The sequence below is a fragment of the Tupaia chinensis genome, unplaced genomic scaffold (genome assembly GCF_000334495.1).
Source record: "Tupaia chinensis unplaced genomic scaffold, TupChi_1.0 Scaffold140534_1, whole genome shotgun sequence".
Lineage (NCBI taxonomy): Eukaryota > Metazoa > Chordata > Mammalia > Scandentia > Tupaiidae > Tupaia > Tupaia belangeri.
This window is the reverse complement of record NW_006200409.1, coordinates 211472-230000: the sequence shown is the minus strand read 5'-3', so window position 1 is coordinate 230000 and position 18529 is coordinate 211472. Positions and strand designations below refer to the sequence as shown.

The 18529-nt window shown below is 46.4% G+C and overlaps 1 protein-coding gene across 1 annotated transcript in view; it reads left to right on the top strand.

The window, feature by feature from the left end:
* The window catches only part of VWA2 (von Willebrand factor A domain containing 2), a 47740-nt gene that overhangs the window by 14930 nt on the left and 14281 nt on the right, over positions 1-18529 (top strand). Inside the window, exons 3-7 of the mRNA XM_006162760.2 lie at positions 311-385; positions 1685-1818; positions 10561-10670; positions 17073-17267; positions 17918-18051. Coding sequence (XP_006162822.1) covers positions 311-385; positions 1685-1818; positions 10561-10670; positions 17073-17267; positions 17918-18051 — 648 coding nt within the window. The remainder of the gene's footprint in view (positions 1-310; positions 386-1684; positions 1819-10560; positions 10671-17072; positions 17268-17917; positions 18052-18529) is intronic.

The following is an 18529-nucleotide window of genomic DNA, read 5'->3' as shown; positions in this document are numbered from 1 at the left end:
TCACATCGGGCGCGTGTGCGTGCGTGCCCAAGATCCCGAGAAGAGAATGGAGGAGAAGGGATTGCGGCGTAGCCATCCCCCCTGGGGGGTGATTTCTCGCTTTCTGTCTCTCTCTATCTGTCTGGCAAGCGCACGCGCCCTATAGCGAAAACCTCTCCAAAAAAAGAAAAAAAAAAAGATACAATATCACTGAACTCCTCCATGTACCTGTTTTCTTTCCTGTTACCTGATCCTTCTGGCCACATAATGGGGGGATTTGCCTCCTCTGCCCTCTGCCTTATAATGACTGCTACTGGTGTCTCTCTCCTAGTGCCCACCACCCTCCCTCTCCAGGAAGTCCACGTTAGCAGGGAGACCATTGGGAAGATTTCAGCTGCCAGCAAAAGTAAGCCTATGTTTTACCTAACCCTCCAAACACCCCTTCAGAGCTCCCTGTGGTGGACCTCAGGGAAACCCTGATCCTCCAGAGAGTTTCTGCCCCATCCCGTATTCCTTTCACGAGGCAACAGGAGTTATTTTCTCAAGCGGGGGCCAGACCAAGTCACTCTTCTTGGGAAAATGTAAATGAAAACACATACACAAAAACCCTTTGTAAGCCTTTACTGCTGAATGTCTTGGCCAGAGTCTGAAGGTCTGTGCCCTGACCACCACTGCTCACCTGCTCTCACCTCTCTTCCACCCTCATCTGTGCCCCTCCACCTGATCAGGCGATGCCAGCACGTCCCGAGAGGCCTGCCATCCCTCTCTGTGAAATCTCCTCATCCAGATAGTTCCAGCGCTGCTCCCTGGGTGGCACCCTCTGGGTAGTTTCTTTGACTCATGGTAAAGGTGTGGAGTCAGCCAGCCTGGGGTTGGGTCCCAGCTGTTCCACATACTGTACTCTGGCCTCAGGAGAGTCACCGAGCTACCTGTGCTCTGTTTTCCTTTGTCCAGTGAGGAGCAAATTGTAAAGCTACTTACACTTGGAAGTAGAGGGCTAGGGGATCATAGCTAAGAGGTACAGGATTTCTTTTTGAGGTAATGGAAAATGTTCTAGAACTGACTGTGGTCAAGATGGAATGTGCCTATGAATATACTAAAACCATTGAATTGTATACTTTACATGGGTGAATTATATGATAGGTGAACTATATCTCAATAAAACTTTCAAAGAAATGAAAAAAAAATTCATCTCAGGGTGGTTGTACAAATCAAATAAATTAGTACAGGTAAAGCGTCTCCCACAGGGCCTGGCATAGAGGCAAGGCACAGTCAAGACTGGCTCTTATTGTTACTACTGGGACTTTGGGATCACAGGATTTTATGTATGAGTACCTAGTTGTATCCTGGACCAGATTGTGACCCCTTGAAGGTGGGGCCCAAGACTTCTTAGTATCCCTCATTGGCCTGTAGATACTCCTTGGAGAACTCAGTTACTGTTGAACTAGATTCTTGCATTCTTACAAAGACTTTCATGGAAAGGCCTGTTTGTGAGTATCATGCCCAGGGTGAGTGTGTGCTTCCCACTTCAGAGTAGCCACTTCTGGCCTGGGTCTTCCACGGTATTATCTCCCTGTGCTAAGATAAGCAGCAGCCTGACCTACCACAAGGTCATTTCTGCCTTCAGTCTGCTTTGAGGGTGAGCCCCACTTGCTACAAAACCACAAGGAAGTTTGCTTGTCACCATCCTTCCCACTCTCCCTAGTGATGTCATGCTCAGCTGCAGTGGACCTCCTGTTTCTGTTAGATGGCTCTCACAGCGTCGGCAAGGGGAGCTTTGAAAGGTCCAAGCACTTTGCCAACATGGTCTGTGATTCTCTGGACATCAGCCTTGAGAGGGTGAGTACAAATCTTGTCAGCCTTTGTCTTTGAGGGCATCTTTGGTCACATGTGACAGAAATCCAGTCTTAAGCAGTCAGTGCAGTCACAGGCTTGCAGAACTGGCAAGACCCAGGGGATCAATCCAGGTTCCGGGCATGGTGGGCTCCAAAGGTTCAGACAGGGCTTCCAGACCATCCTCTTTTTCTCTTTCAATTTTGGATTCCTTGTTTGGTTTCCTTCCCTGGTAAGTGTTCCTTACACAGTAAAGTTGCCCTGCATTGTCCCTAAGCTTGTGACTCTAGTAAAAAAGAAAGTGAACTTCTTTCCCAGTAGATCTGGGCAAAGACCTAGGGAGGGGTCTGATTGGGCAAACTTAAGTCACATGATTATCCCTTGACCAATCACAGTAGTCAGGGTTTTTTTTAGTCTGGCCAGACCTGAGTCATCAACCTCTTGGGGATGGGGAGTAAGCACTTAGATTTGGTTTCCCACTATAAAGAGCCGTTGTATTTGCAAAACGATGGAACACAAAGTATGTTGAGCAGACCAAAACTGTAAGTACCTCAGAAATCTAGGGTGTTTTGTTTTGTTTTGTTTCGTTTTAGAGATATTTGCCTTAGGGTGCATGCACTCGGCAGAGAGAGATAGATACACTGAAAAGGAAAGTGAGAAATCACCCCCAAGAGGGGATGGCCATGCTGCAGTCCCTTCTCCATTCTCTTCCTAGGATTTTTGAGCACACACACATACACAACTGGCCTGAGTTTCAAGCCACCAGGTCTGGGACTTGAATCTCAGTCAGTTATGTGGGAGTCCAGTGACCTAACTGCTATGCCTTCTGCTTGGCCCCAAGACTAGAGTCTTAATATGATGCAGAGCTCCTACCTTCTCTGTTCACTTGAAAGGAGCTCCTCCTGCCTGGGTGAATCTGGCTAGTCTTTATTTTTTGTTCTTCCTACTATCAAATAGCAAATATCAGGTCTCTCTCTCTCTCTTTTATTATTATTTATTTTAGATTTTTGCTATAGGGTATGTGCACTCACTGGAAAGACAGAGAGATTGAAAGCAAGACATCACACCCCCACCCCTGCCATGGGCAATGGCCACATCATAATCCCTTCTCTTCTTGGAATTTTGGGCATGCTCACACATGCACCTGGCTTGAATTTAAGCCACTGGGTCTGGGACTTGAACTGTGATCGACTACATCTGAGTCCAGCAATGTAATCATCACACCTTCTGCCAATTTCCAAATAGCAGTTCTTAATATTAGCAGAGAGTGATAACTGTGGCTCTTGTTTCTAAAAGCTGCATTTTTGAGCATACCAGTACAAAAGCAGGCAGTGAATACAGATCACAGAAAAAACAAACAAACAAACAAACAAACAGAGATGACTTTTAGGCATATGGAAATTCCAGCCTCACTCCATGTCATCTTATTTTTTTTTCTTTTTTTTGGAGAGGTTTTTGCTGTAGGGCGCGTGCACTCACCAGACAGACAGAGAGAGACAGAGAGATAGAAAGCGAGAAATCACCCCCCAGAGGGGATGGCCACGCCGCAATCCCTTCTCCTCCATTCTCCTCTCGGGATCTTGGGCACACACGCACACGCGCCCGGCATGAGTTTAAGCCACCTGGTGCCGGACTCGAACTGCAGTCAACTACGTGGGAGTCCAGCGACATAGCCATTACGCTAACTGCTGGTCCCACTCCATGTCATCTTTGACTGATGTGCCGCTTTACACTTACCAGACTAGCAAAACCCAAAGTGTGGTTCCATGCTCTGTTGGCAAACCTTTAAGAAACAGTTGTTCTCATGTGCTGCTGGTGGGTGTGCAGACTCGTACAACCTCTGCTGGGGCAATCCAAAAGTGTCCATCAGAATGACAAAGTCATGGACTCTGAGCTAGCAATTCCACTTCTAGGAATTTATTCTTCAGATATTCCCATTTATACAAAATGATACCCATAGCGAGTTATTCATTGTAGTGTTACTTACTTGTAAGAGTTCAGATGACCAAGATGCCCATTGATAAGGGCAGCTAAGTCTGTTACAGTGCATTCCTATAGTGAGACACTGGGAAGCTGCAGGGAGTGAGTGAGGAAGCTCTCTGATGTGGAAAGACTCCAGAACAAGTTAAATATAGAAAGGCAAGGTGCTCACCAAGCTACCATAGTGCAGGGGATGGGGCGCTGATGTGATACGGGAGCCGTGTGGGGAGGCCCGGAGTTCAGCTTCTGGGTCAACCTAATCTCACTGGGTGCACCAGTGGGAGCGTTGTAATCCTGGCTGCAGGGCTGGAGAGAGGACTGTGGCATGGCAGTACCCCATCGAGAGTCCCTATCTCTCTTCTTCTCTTAGGGAAGAATAAAAATAACCTTGAAGAAAAAGTAAGACATGAAAGTCAGGTGTAATGGCATGCACCTGTAGTTCTAGCAACTTTGGAGGCTGAGGTTGGAAGATCATGATAGTGATACCTGGTCTTAGAAAAGTGAAAATGATATGGAGACTATGTTACTTTCTATTTTTTATTCTTATTTTTTATTTTTGGGGGAGAGGTTTTTGCTATAGGGTGTGTGCACTTGCTAGAAAGACAAAGAGAGACAGAGAGATAGAAAGCGAGAAATCACCCCTGAGGGAGGATGGCCATGCCTCAATCCCTTCTCCTCCATTCTCCTCTCAGGATCTTGGGCACACACACACGCGCCCGGCATCAGTTTAAGCCACCAGGTCTGGGACTCGAACCGTGGTTGACTACATGGGAGTTCAGCAACATAGCCATTACACCAACTGCTGGTCCTACTATTTATTTTTTTAAAATAGCCGAATAAATGAGAATCTGTATTTGTATTTGCTTGTATAGTATGCATAAAGACACCGGAGGGATTGGAAAGTGGTTCCGCATTGAGAGAGCGGGTGGGTACTCATCAATACTGACTTTTATACTTTCAGGAGTTTTAATCAGGCAAACCTGCCCAAAAATCAAATAAAAAATTAAGAAGGACACTTTGATCTTGAAAACCATAATTATTTGAATTAGAGAACAGTCACATAGAGGTTGAAGAAGGAAGTGGTTTTCCAAGAGCACATTGCTGGGTTAATCCTGGTAAACCTCTAGGATTTAGGAGCAGAAGGGGCTTTTAATGAGGTCTAGATTTTCTCCAGAATGGCATGTCATTTGGGGAGAGTGAACACATTACTCTGGACCTCAGGCAGACTTGCTCAGTCATCTGAAGACACCCTTGCAGGCATCATTCAGTTCAGGTATGAGCAGTCCCAAAGTTCTTACAGTGATGTCAACCCAGCATGGACCCTAAAAGGGCCAGGACTCAGAGGACTGCTACAGCTTTCCCGTCCTGCTTTAAAGTCTCACTAGTTACTCTGGAGAAGAGACATGAACACTATTGACCTTGGCATTGACCTGGTGAGTGACCTAGAGGTACCTGGAGACGGTAAGTGGGGAGGGAGAGCTGTATGATCGGTAGTACATGTTTTACACATGAGAAGACGTGCTCAGAGAGGCTGAGTGACTGCCGAGCCTCACACAGCAGTCTCAGGAGAGAGCCATGTGTGAACGAATTGAGACTGTTGACCCCTAGACCAGGACTTGCTCCATTTAGCCATTGGTCTCTCCCGGTGGGTAGCTCGGAGCTAGGATGTGGTGAAGACATGCAGAACTCACCCCTAGCTATCACACAGCAGATGGCCCCCAGTAATGTGTGAGGTGTGTGAGTGTGGGGTGAGGAAGGGTAATAAAACCACCAGGAGAAATTTCACAGCTGATGCTGTTGGGAGCAGATCTCCAGAGTTTAATCTCAGTGTTGCCGCGCCACATTTATTGGGTCATCAGGAAAGTCATGACACAGTTTTGAATAGAAAAACATAGACAGATACATTATGAATTTCACAATGACCTAATGCAATTTGGCACTAAGTTCTGGAGGCTGATTTTTTCTTTTTCTCAGGCTTTTGCCATAGGGCACATGCACTTGCCAGAGTGAGACAGAGAGAGGAAAAGTGAGAAATCACCCCCTGAGGGTGGCCACACCTCAATCCCTTCTCCTCTATTCTTGCATGGGGATTTGGGGGCACACATGCATAACACCCAGCATGATTTTCAAGCTTCTGGGTCTAAGACTTGAACTTCAGTCAGCCATGTGGGAGTCCAGCACCTTAACCACCACGCCACCTGCTGGCCCCCTGGGACCTGGTTAGGTTAGGCTAGGTACTGGCAAACAGTTTGTGCAACAGGCAGCTAGGACTGTGAGAGGCCTCGAAACCTCCAAATATGAGGGAGCCTGCATATCATTTTCAAGTGAAAGAGGCACACAATGGCCCTATGTTTTTAGAGGGCAGAATATGGGTATTCAGGGTGTTAGATTTGGACTTCCCCAGAGAAAAACTTTCTAGCCACAGACTCTGGGAATAAAGGAATGACATATTCATTTGGGTGAGCTAGTAAGTGTCTTGACTGCCAGGGTGTTCCCACAGATTCGAAGGGTTTGCACATTAGGGCAGTTGAACATGGTCAGTCTGATTTGTGGCTTCTGGGTTTACATTTATGCTGTTGTGTTTTCGTGTCTTCTTTTTGTCATCTCTATATTAGAAGGGTTTTGATTTACACCTTATTCTACTTTCTATAAGTTTAGTTTTCAGGAAGAAATTTTCATGTAGCTATACATTAAGGCTTTTTATAGATGCTCTGTTGTTGAGTTGGAGTGAAGTGTTTGAAGTCTTCCTCTCAACACTTCAAAGCAGAAAAGTTCACTTCCTGGCTCTAGGACAGCCACTGCAGCCGAGATCACAGTGCAGAAGAAACCCAGGCCGGCTCCCTGCTCAGCAGACAGTGAACCGAAGATAAAAGGCAATTCTTTTGCTCCTAAACCACCAATTAAATAAGATGCCACAACTACTGACTTAAGCCGCTTCCTTCTTGTTTTGTTTTGAAGTGGTATCAAACAACTTCCTGTTTAACCTAAGTACATGCACTCAGCTGTGGGCCTCAAGGGAGTTTGTATTTTTTTAAAAAAAAAACTAAGAAATTCATTCACAAGAATGAATAAAAAGATAAACAGTGAAGTCTTTCTCCTTTCCTCTACATTTTCTTCTTGCCCCGCCCCCCACACCTGTTTCCTGGAGTACTCGTCCAGAATTATTTCATGCAAATACAAGAAATACGAAGAGATAGTCTTATTCTTTGATTCAGACAATGTACACATTGTTCTGACTCTTGCCGTTTTCTCTTCACATTATCTTGGCGATATTTCCAGTCTTGTATATAGGTACATATTGGGTTTTTTTACAGCTAATTAATGTCCTTTCATAAGGATTTGCCAAGGCCTAATTAATCAACTGCTGTTTATGGACATTTGCTATTAGAAATACACTGTGATCGTCTAAGTATTGAAGCTGTTTCACATATGTGGACATTTTTCATTGTTCCATTTTGTTTTTGCTTTTTATTGCATTAAGGCATGTTTTGTCCTACACAAGTTTTGGGGTTTTTTTCCCTTGTAGTCAGATTTATCTGCTTTTCCTTTATGGCTTTTGAATTTTATCATAATAAGGACTTTTGCACATCTTTTTTTTTTTTTATCCATAGGATAAATTCCTTTTTCTTTCTTTCTTTCTTTCTTTTTTTTTTTTTTGAGAGGTTTTTGCCATAGGGCGTGTCCACTCTCCAGACAGACAGAGAGAGACAGAGAGACAGAAAGTGAGAAATCACCCCCCAGGGGAGATGGCCATGCTGCAATCCCTTCTCCTCTCAGGATCGTGGGCACGCACACACACGCGCCCGGCGTGAGTTTTAAGCCACCAGTTCTGAGACGCAGTCGACTACGTGGGAGTCCAGCGACATAGCCATTACACTAACTGCTGGTCCCAATAGGATAAATTCCTAATAGCCCTGCACATTTAAAATTTTCAGTAAATACTGACAAAGTATCCTCCATGAAAGCTGTTCCAACTTCTTTTTTTTACCACCATTGCTTGAGAATGTTTGTTTCCCCTGCAAACATTGCGTCTAGTCAAGAGTTTTTTGATAAACCAGTAGAGAGGAATGGTATTTCACTGTGCTGAGGTCAAGCTACTATCCATTAAAGAACCATTTTTATTTCCTGTTCTGTGATCTCTCTTCATATCGTTTGCCCTTTTTCTGTTGAATTGTTGGTCCTAGACTCTCTGTCTCTCTCTCTCTGTCTCTCTCTCTATATATGTATATACATTCAATCACTGTGTATCTTACAGCATGCATATATGAATTTTCCCAGCATGAATACATTGCATACATTCTTTCATATATTGAAGAAACTAACCCCAATATGAATTTGCAAATAATGGTTCCATTTTGTCTTTGCTTTTTATTGCATTAAGGCATGTTTTGTCTTATGCAAGTTTTCTTTTTTTTCCTTATAGTCAGATTTATCCATTTTTCCTTTATGGCTTTTGAATTTTATCATAATAAGGACTTCTGCACATCAAAAAAATTTGAAAGTTTGTTATTTCCTACATGAGAGAGAGAAAGAGTCAGAAATCCCCAATAGCACCTTCACTCTGAGCCACCCTCTGCCTCAGCCAGCCAGCAAGGACCACGGGCATACACATGTGCATGCCTGGCACACACAGGGAGATCTCAGGATGAGAACTGGGGACCTTCCCATGTGGCCTCAGCATCACAGAGCATTGTGTTCCCATTGTGCTACCACAGCTGGCCACACTTTGAAGGAATAAAGGAATTCTCCCAAGGGTTCTAAAACTTGCATGGTTAGATTTCCCATACCTAAATCTCAAATCTATTTGTAATTTAGGCTTTTTCCCCTTTATCTGTAGATGACTATCCAGTTGTTCTAATATCATTTAGTTATGCCGCCTTTTCATCATGCACTAAATTCAAAGAAGTACTTGAAAGGGTTCCTGCTCAGAAACTTTTCCCTGAGCCTGTACTGTCTCATTAGCTGAGTAACTGGGAGCCTGTGCAGCTGGCCTGGTGCAGCAGGATGCTCTTCTCACCTTCCAAGCTCTAGACCTATTAAGGCAGCAGTCCCCAACCATTTTGGCACCAGGGGCTGGTTTTGTGGGAGACAATTTTTCCACAGACTGTTGAGTGTAGGAATGATGGTTTCGAGACGATTCAAGCACATTACATTTATTGTGCACTTTATTTCTATTATTATTACATTATAGTATATAATGAAATAATTATGTAACTCTCCATAACTCTCCACGCCACAGTCCCTTCTCCTCCATTCTCCTCTCGGGATCTTGGGCACGCACGCACATGCACCCGGCGTGAGTTTAAGCCTCAGGTCTGGGACTTGAACTACATAGGAGTCCAGCGACGTAGCTATTATGCTAACTGCTGGTCCCTAATTAATTTATTTTTAATTTAACCAGAGAGAGAGGGAGAGGAAGAGAGATGGAAAGTGAGAAAGCAAACCGCCAGTGCCGGGACTTGAAGCAGTATGTCGTGTGGGAGCCCAGTGCCTTAACCGCCCTGCCACCTGCTGGCCCCATAATGCAGTATTTGCAGCTACTCCCCAGTGCTAGCATCACTACCTCAGCTCTACCTCAGATCATCAGGCATTAGATTCTCATAAGGGGTGGCTAACCTAGTTCCCTCACATGCACAGTTCACAGTAAGGTTCACATCCTATCAAAATCTAATGCTGCCGGTGATCTGACAGGAGGCAGAACTCAGGTGGTAATAAGAGCAATGGGGAGCAGCTATAAAATAAAGGAAACTTTGCTTGCTCACCTGCCGTGTGGATCATGTGACCCATCTGAAATCTTGGCCAGATCTGGAGTTTATTATGAGAACAGCAACAGAATGTAGTTTCTCCAGGGAGTTGGTAAAACCAAGAATTTGGTGCAGGACTTAGGTTCTTGAGAGGAAACCTGAATGTTTATAGTCTTCTCTGCTCAAGACATGCTAGTGACTTAAGGGTCTGGGGAACACGTTTTCTCAGTTTCCTTTCTTTAGTTTTTTAAGGCAGTGGATTTTCTCCTCTAGCTTCCTCACTTAGAACACGAAATCTTCTTGGATTCAGTAGTACCCTCACTGAAGAGGAACTTCATTTCCATTATTACTTCTATGAGTTTAGGGTGCAGATTATCTGCAATTTGACTCTGGTCTGGAGACCTGACCTTCCTATATAGCTTGGCAAGGGCAGACCTGGAGGGGCCGACTACCCAGCAAAGCAGTGGTGGCCTGTGCTGGCTGCTGAGAGGACGAATGGTATAACCGAGCCTTAGGGAAGACCGTAGGCACTAAGTCCAGAGGCCTGGCTCCCTTTCTCACTACTCCTGGGCAAATAAGCCCTTGTCTTTGGCCAGAACTCTGTTCTCTCCACATTTCAGTTTGTCCAATAGGGGTGTTAATAGTGCCTCTGTAGATTTGGTGAGATACACAAGAGGTTGCATACAACAATGATTGTGCCTGGGAGACTGTTAGTAAATGTGAGCGGAGACCTTGCCCTAAAGACAGTCACAGCTAAGCTGAGAAAGCTGCCAGAGTGTGTAGCTGCTTCTAGGGGGTTGTGGGTTAGAATATTTAACTGGGGGTTGTTAATGCACAGGGAGCATTGTTAATGAGCACAGGGAGGGCTGACTGTTTCCTTCCAGATTCTTCTACTGGCCAGGGAGGCTGGAGGAAGCCTGGCACTGGTATTTGTTGAGTGAGCAGGAGGCAGGGTCACTGACCTTTCTCATTCCTTTTTCCTCTTAGGAGTGTTTGTGACTTGACCTCAATTTTCCTGCTGCAGGTCAGAGTGGGAGCGTTCCAGTTTGGTTCCGCTCCTCATCTGGAATTCCCCTTGGATTCATCTTCAACCCGACAGGAAGTGAAGGCACAGATCAAGAGGATGGTTTTCAAGTACGTATAATCAGATACCGCCATGGTCAGGATGACACCAGCTGCTCTCCAAGTACCTCCCTTGCAAGGTCTGGCCCAACTCCTGGCTTCACAGAGGCCTTTGAGCCCTGCTTCCAGAAGCCCCCCTGTGCACAGTGGGCAACAAAATTCCCTTCCCAATACTGCCCCTTACTACATGATAATGTCCTAGGTGGGAATTTAAATGTAAGTTTAGAAAAGCTTTTGCTGCTATGTGTGTATTTGTCAGTACCCGGGAGAAAGGGCTCGAGGAGGTCTAGATGGAAGTTAAGAACATGGGGTGGTGGGAAGAGCACTGGGTCCTAGCCCTAGCCTGACTCTGTGACCCCTGCAGCTTGGCCAGTTCAGCACACTTCTCCGAGTCTCCTTTTTGTGGCCTAAAAGAGTAGGTGCCCTTCTGTTACTGAGAGCTCTTCAGAAACTATGAATAGCTATTTATGTGTGCTTGTACACATGTACACCCTATAATTACAGCATGTATGGGGATTCGAATTTCGCTCACATTACAGGTTAGCTGATGTGTGTCCATGTATCATGTGTGTGTGCTCATATATATATTATATGTATGGATGTAATTTTAGAAAATGATTAATTAAATTTATTATTATTATTATTTTTCAGTTTGACCAGGTAGAGACAGAGACTGAGTGAGAAAGCAAACCACCAGGTCTAGGACTCGAACCATGGTCAGCCATGTGGGAGTCCAGCGCCCCAACCACCATACCACCTGCCAGCCCCCAGATGTAAATTTTTGTGTATTTGTTGTAGATACACACAAATATGCATAGGCATACACATATGTACATGTACGTATTTACACACATGTTGATAATTCTTCATGTGTCCTCACAGAAGAATGACTTTGATTTGCCACTTGCTGCTCTGATCTCTGGATTTGCTCTGGTCTCTGCATCTCCTCATGCGAGTGTCCACTGAAAGTCCTGCTGACGTCTGTGTCCCAGCCACTGATGACTGTCACCTCCAATTGTGGAGGGCCTGCACTCTGAGGTCCTTTTTCCAGTCTGAGGCTTCTGTAGGTTCTTCAGTGCTCTCGAGAAGTCTGGGGACTCACACTGGGCACAGCAGGAACTTTGGGCTCTGAAGGCCCCGGGGAAGCCATAGTGACCCTTAGCACCTTTATCTTAGACTATAGACCCAACCCTCTTTTCTGCCAGTGGGTGTCCTGAACAGAATAGCAGGCAAGTCATATTTAAGAAAGTACAGAAGGAAAGCACATTAATATGTTTTTTAAAAGCACATTAGTGCACACTGGCCTTTTCTTTTTCCTTAGGAGCCTTCTTCCCTGGGATCTCCAAGAGCTGGATTACTGTGGCACATAGTCTTAGGGGGCCCACAGGTAGTGAGGTGGATAGGGCACTGGACTCCCACATGGTTGACTGGAGTTCAAGTCCCAGAACTGACTGCTTGCTTTCTCACTTTTCCTCTCTCTCTCTCTCCCTCTCTCTCTCTCTCTCTCTCTCTCTCTCTCTCCATCTCTTTCTCTGTCTCTTTTTCTTTTTCTTTGGTCAAATTAAAAAATAACAAATAAATAAAATTAAATAAATAATTTTAAAAGAGAGAGAGAGAGAATAATCTCTTGGGCCAAACAATGGCATGGTGACTAAGGTGACCAGATCCCACGTGACTGACTGTGTAGCCTGAGTCCCTGACCCAGCGGTTTGAAAAAATGCTGGGCAAATGTATTTGCATGTCTAAAATCCCAAAAGGAGAAATGGAAAAGAAAAGGATTATGGTGTGGACATCCCCCCAGGGGGTGCTTTCTCAGTTTCTCTCCCTCCCTTTGTCTCTGGCAAGCACATATGCCCTATAACAAAAATTTATACACACACACACAAACAGTTTCAGCCTTGCTCCCATATTGTGTGTCTGAGCCCAGATACATATGGAAGCACCAAAATGGAAACAACATAGATGTCCAACTGATGAATGGATAACCAAAATGTGGTATGATCATACAATTGAATATGATTTATGCATAGAAATGAATGAAGTACTGATTTGTGCTGCATCCTGGATGAACCTTTGAAGCATGCTAAGGGAAAGAAGCCAGACACAAAGGGTCACATATTGTATCATTCTATCATTTCGAAATGTCTAGAATAGGAAAATCTATGGAGATAAAGAGCAGATTAGTCATTGCCAGGGGGTACGGGGACTGAAGAATGACTGCTAATGGGTCCAGACTTGTCTTTTTTTAAGAGAGAATTTTACCACTGCTAGAGAGACAGAGCCAGAGAGACAGAAAGCGAGAAATCACACCCCCAAGAGGGGATGGCCATGCTGCAGTCCCTTCTCCTCCATTTTCCCCTCGGGATCTTGGGCACGCACGCACATGTGCCCGGCATGAGTTAAGTCACTGGGTCCAGGACTTGAACCTCAGTTGACTACATGGCAGTTCAGCGACATAGCCATTATGCCAACAGCTGTTCCCCCCCCCACCCAACCCCTTATTTTACAGAAGAGATATTGAGGCCAAGAAGGAGCAGGCAGTCAGGCCAGGATCACAAGGTCACACTGCCAGTCCAACAGACCCACCCAACTGTCCGTTCCCAACTCTTCCCTCCCACTGTCAATTGTCAACAAATATTAGTAGAGCTTTTTTCAGTTGTGCTGAAAGTCATAGCTAAAGAGGTGAGAGTATGGTTCACAACATTTGAGATGTGGAGACAGTCAGATGTGACTAATGCAGACCCTGCAGGTGAGGAAAGAATCTTCTCTGTGTCTGAACGAGCTCAGCTCTTCTTCTGGGGATGCATGTGGTTAGCATCTCTGTAGCCCAAGACAACTGTAAGAGACAAGAAACAAGGCAAGAAGGCAAGGACTCATTTTTGGCCACAGTTGTGGGGGTCACTGAGGACACTAAAAAGAAGGCATGCTATTATGAATCAGAACAAAGGAATGTTGGCCAAGTGCTCTGGAGCGATGACCTCTCAGGGCTCCTTACCCTTTTTTCTGCAGTGAAGTTATAAACGCTGGGCTGATTAGCACGGCTCTGCCCAAGACCAGAACACTGTTTTCTCCAAAGCAAACTGTTTTGAGGGGTTTAGAAACAACCCTGATAACCCTTTTATTGTTGCTTTGCAAGAAGAAGTTTAAAAAAATACAGTCCTGTACAGTGCCCCACGATGACATAAAATCAGATAAAACATGGCTGCTAATTGGTTCCTGAATGCCCAGAACCCCGGCCAGCTGGCTGCACAGGCTCGCTTGCTCATATAATTAATCTCACAATAACACGACTGTGATTTTTCTGTGATGGAATTTTTTTGGACTCTCTCTATAGCTTTCATCAGAATTTTATTTTACTAAATAACTACAGAAATAACACTCACCACTTGACCTTAGCATGAAACCTTTTATAACCTTCTTTGGCCTCTTTCAACCATATTAATGTTTACACATGGCTTTTAGAATATGTAAAACATTTTTAAACTTAAGCATTTTTAAGCATTTTTATAATTTACTGTGTATTTTTGCATAAAGCTGTACTATTTTTTATCTTGATCCCTTCTAATGGTTAAGTGATAATCCCGTGAATCCAGCTATTGCAATGTACTTAGTCATTCCTCTAAAAGGAATCATTTAGGTTGGTTTCAGGATTGTTGTCTATTGCTGTAATCAACATCCTTGGTACCTACAGTGGCTTTTCTTATAAAATATTTCTCAAAGTCTATTTCATGGCCTACCTGTATCAGAATCACTTAGAAGGCAGGAATGGGAGACAGGGGTGTGTGGGTGAGTTGTGGTGGTGGTGGTACTGGTTTAAAATACAGATTCTCAGGCCCTGTTACACGTACTTACCAATTCAGACTCTTTGGGAACAGGATCTGAGAATTACAGTATTAAGTCTCCTAAGAGATTCTCATAGACACTGGCGCTTGAGACTGAAGTCAGAAGATAAACTTCCAATAGTCTGTAGGTTGCTTCGTAGTGCTATCTAACATTGCTGGAACTCCAAGTAGGCCCTCAGAACCACTGGACACAGCATCTCCTCTTCGAACAATACTCTTCCTTTTCTAACTTGAACATGGAAGACACTGAGCCTCAGGTTAAGGACCTTTTCCAGCTAAGATATCACGTGGCTAAGACTCGGGCCACACTGACTCTGGTGCCTATGTTCTTAATCACTTGGCTGTACTGATTACAACATATTAAGATTCTAGTCGTACCCTCCTCTCCAAAATAAAAGTCCAGGCATGGCCATCATAACCTCCCATGATGGTAACTGATCTGTGAACTTTTACCTTTGAACCTAGTGAGTCCCATTTCAGAAACACTAGAAAAAAAGTGGTGAGATTATGTTAGACCACTCCGTGTGAGCACAGAACAGACTCTGAGATGGACATGTTTCACAGAGAAAGTAGAGAGATGTCCTCTCCCTTCCCAGAAGCTAGAAGCCATTAGAAATCTTCTCCCGAGCTTGGTTGGAAGCCTGTAGTCATTGTTCCACTGGGGAAGGGCCCAGAAGGTGCAGAAGTGAGCAGGGGGGCAGTGCAGGTATCTACATGCTGAGCCACATGGAGGACCCCATCAGGCCTGTGCAGTGTGCAGTCTGGCCTCTCAGCTCATGGAAATTTAGTTTCTTTCTAAGCGCAGGCTGAAGGCTTTGAAGAGGAGGCCCAGACCCAGTGAGAGAACTGGATTGAACCCAATCCTTCCCTTGCAGGTGGTAAACGAAAAGGAAAAACATTTTAACTCCCAAAAGTAATCTAAATCCACTGTAGCGAGTGATTTTCTGCCCAGGTGACACTGAAAGCTTGCAGTCCTCTCCCAGGATGCTTGTATGGTCTCTCATTTCTAGATTTAGCAGAGGTCCTGTTCTGGGATTTCAAGCTCAGTCTACAGTCCCCGTAACTGGGCTGTGAAGATTAGAGAATCTCAGTAATCCTCAGCAAATACAGACCTGTTAGCATCCTACTAAGATGAGACCACTGTAACCCGCCCTGATCTGGAGGTGGTCGGAAAGCTCAGCCCTCTGGCACTCCCCTTGAACTTGGTCTGGAAAGGCTGAATCATGGAACAGACTCATCAGACTCATCAGACCCTTGTATCAAAGCCCTGCTCTTCCCTTTTTGGGGATTTTTTTTTTTTAGAAAGGTTTCTGCTATAGTGCATGTGCGCTTGCCAGAAAGACAAAGCGAGACAGAAAGCGAGAAATCCACCCCCCCCCCCACTCACACACGGGGGATGTCCATGCTGCAATCCCTTCTCCTCCATTCTTCTCTCGGGATCTTGAGCATGTACGCACATGTGCCTGGAGTGAGTTTAAGCCACCAGGTCCGGGACTCGAACCGTGGTCGACTACATGGGAGTCCAGCGACATAGCCCTTATGCCAACTGCTGGTCCCCCCATTTTTGGGAGTTCTTTACATAGCACGCCATTTTCCTAGGCTCAGTAACCAGCTTCGCCAGCCCGAGAAGATGTTGAGTTGTAACAAGAACAGGGTGACACAGGACTGGGGAGTGGAGATGGTGTGAGACAAATGATAAGAGCTGCCCCCCCAGGGTCATGTCTTGGAGTGGGGAGCTGCTGTGGTGGCCTGTGCTGCTAAGAGGTTATGCTCCACAGGCCGGGACACATGTGAAGTCTGAGTCCTTGTTTAACCTAAAGGCTGGGTGCTGTGGCATGCACCTGTGATCCCAGCAGCTCGGAAGACTGAGACCAAAGGATCACAAGCTTGAGTCGGGCCTGGGCAATATTGCCAGATCCTGTCTGAGAAAAGAAACGAAGAAAGGAGAAAAGCCAGGGGTGGGGGTGCACTCCTGCAGTCCCAGCTGGGAGACAGAGGCAAGAGGATAGTGTAATAGCGAGACCTTGTCACATAAAACAAAAAAATGAAAACCACCTACACGAAGAACAGCATTATTACATCATAACAGGTGTGCAGGCTGGAAGCCCCAGTCCATGGAAAAAGTTCCTTGCTGTTCATGAGGGTTGTGGCTTAGGCGGTAGAATTGTCCCTTTGAGCCTCTGCTGGGAGAAAATGGCAGTCTGCTAGTAACAGGAGGCTCTCTTTTTTGGGGGGGAAAGGTTTTTGCTATAGGGCGCGGGCACTCGCCAGACAGAGAGAGACAAAGAGACAGAAAGCTAGAAATCACCCCGCAGGAGGGATGGCCATGTCACAATCCCTTCTCCTCCGTTCTCCTCTCAGGATTCAGGGCACGCACGCACACGCGCCCGGTGTGAGTTTTAAGACACCAGGTCCGGAATGCAAACCGCAGTCGACTACATGGGAGGCCAGCGACATAGCCATTACACTAACTGCTGGGTAACAGGAGGCTCTTGATTTTAGGCTCTCATCCTGATTTTACCATTTGACATTACTGATTTTCCTGTTTGTTTTTCCTTTGGGGTGTGCACAGAGGGGGGCGCACAGAGACAGGCCTCGCTCTGAAATACCTTCTGCAGAAGGGGTTCCCTGGGGGCAGAAATGCCTCTGTTCCCCAGATCCTCATCATTGTCACTGATGGCAAGTCCCAGGGACATGTGGCCCTGCCGGCCAAGCAGCTGAAGGACAAGGGCATCACCGTGTTTGCCGTGGGAGTCCGGTTTCCGAGGTGAGAGCCTCAGTCATTCTGAGTCAGCCTTCAGGAGGCTGGTCTGGAGACCAGGCTGTAGCTAAGGGGCTTTCACTGTCCAGGGAAGTGTGGGAGCTGGAGAGACAGCCCTGGTCCTCCATGGGCCTATCTTTTCCTCACTTGCTGTTTTGCCATTTTGGTTCTGGAGCACCGAGCACTCCAGTCTCTGGGAGCCTGAGAGTTTGTGTGGTCTCCAGTTCAGTCTGAGTACTGGGTTGTAAGAGCCAGAAACTCAACTCAGATTGACTTGGGCAGAAATGGGACATTCACGATCATCTCACTTCGCTGGGTGGGGCAGGAGCCAGGGACTTCGGTGTCATTAAGATTCTCTGTCCCTGTGTGTATCTGCTGTTCTCCCTGCTTTGGCCTTGGCTCTCAGCCTGTCTCTCAGGAAGCTGGAACTAGGGCTGCAGGCAGCATCTCAGCTCACACCTTCACAGCTCCATTCGGGTGGGAGAAGACCTGTGTGGTACACTTGGGGGTCCTTACCTGCATCCTATCAGATGGGGCTGTTGCCACGTGGTCTCTGGATCCATGAGATGGTGTTGCCATCCACAAGGAGCCCATGGTCTAGGAGGTGATGGGCAGGAGGTGGGCATGGGGCAATGAGTGTGGAACTCCCGGTGCAGGTGGGAGGAGCTGCACGCCATGGCCAGTGAGCCGAGGGAGCAGCACGTGCTGCTGGCCGAGCAGGCAGAGGATGCCACCAACGGCCTGCTTAGCACCCTCAGTAGTTCTGCCATCTGCACCACCGCCTCTCCAGGTAAGAGCTTCCAGCTGAGAGGGAGTGGCCTTGCCTGTGGGGAAGTGGGGTGTTGCAGGGAGGGTTTCCCAAGGCAAGTGGTTGGGATGCAGGAACCTCCCCAGGGAGGGAGGACTAGAACATCCTCTGCCCAGCCCTGTTCAGGCTCCCTGTGTCCTGCCCCGTGGGTTTCCCAGCTGGAAGCCCTGCACTTGTGTCTGAGGCATCCCAGGTGCCAAGGCAAGCTGGGCATTAGTCCTGGAAGGACCTTCCCCCTGTTCAGGGGGTAGAGTCAAGTCTGCTCCCCCCAGCCATGGTCAGAGGAGCACTGGGAGGTGAGACCCCCCACGTTCTAGTGATCCTCGTCAGGGTCCCCCGGAGCTAGAGCGATGTCCATGCAGAGGATGTACACTGGTGCCCACTATGGGACAGCTGGTGCGGTGGGGCCCTGCAGAGGATGTGCCCAGAGACCAAGGCCCTGCGGACCAGCCCACACGGG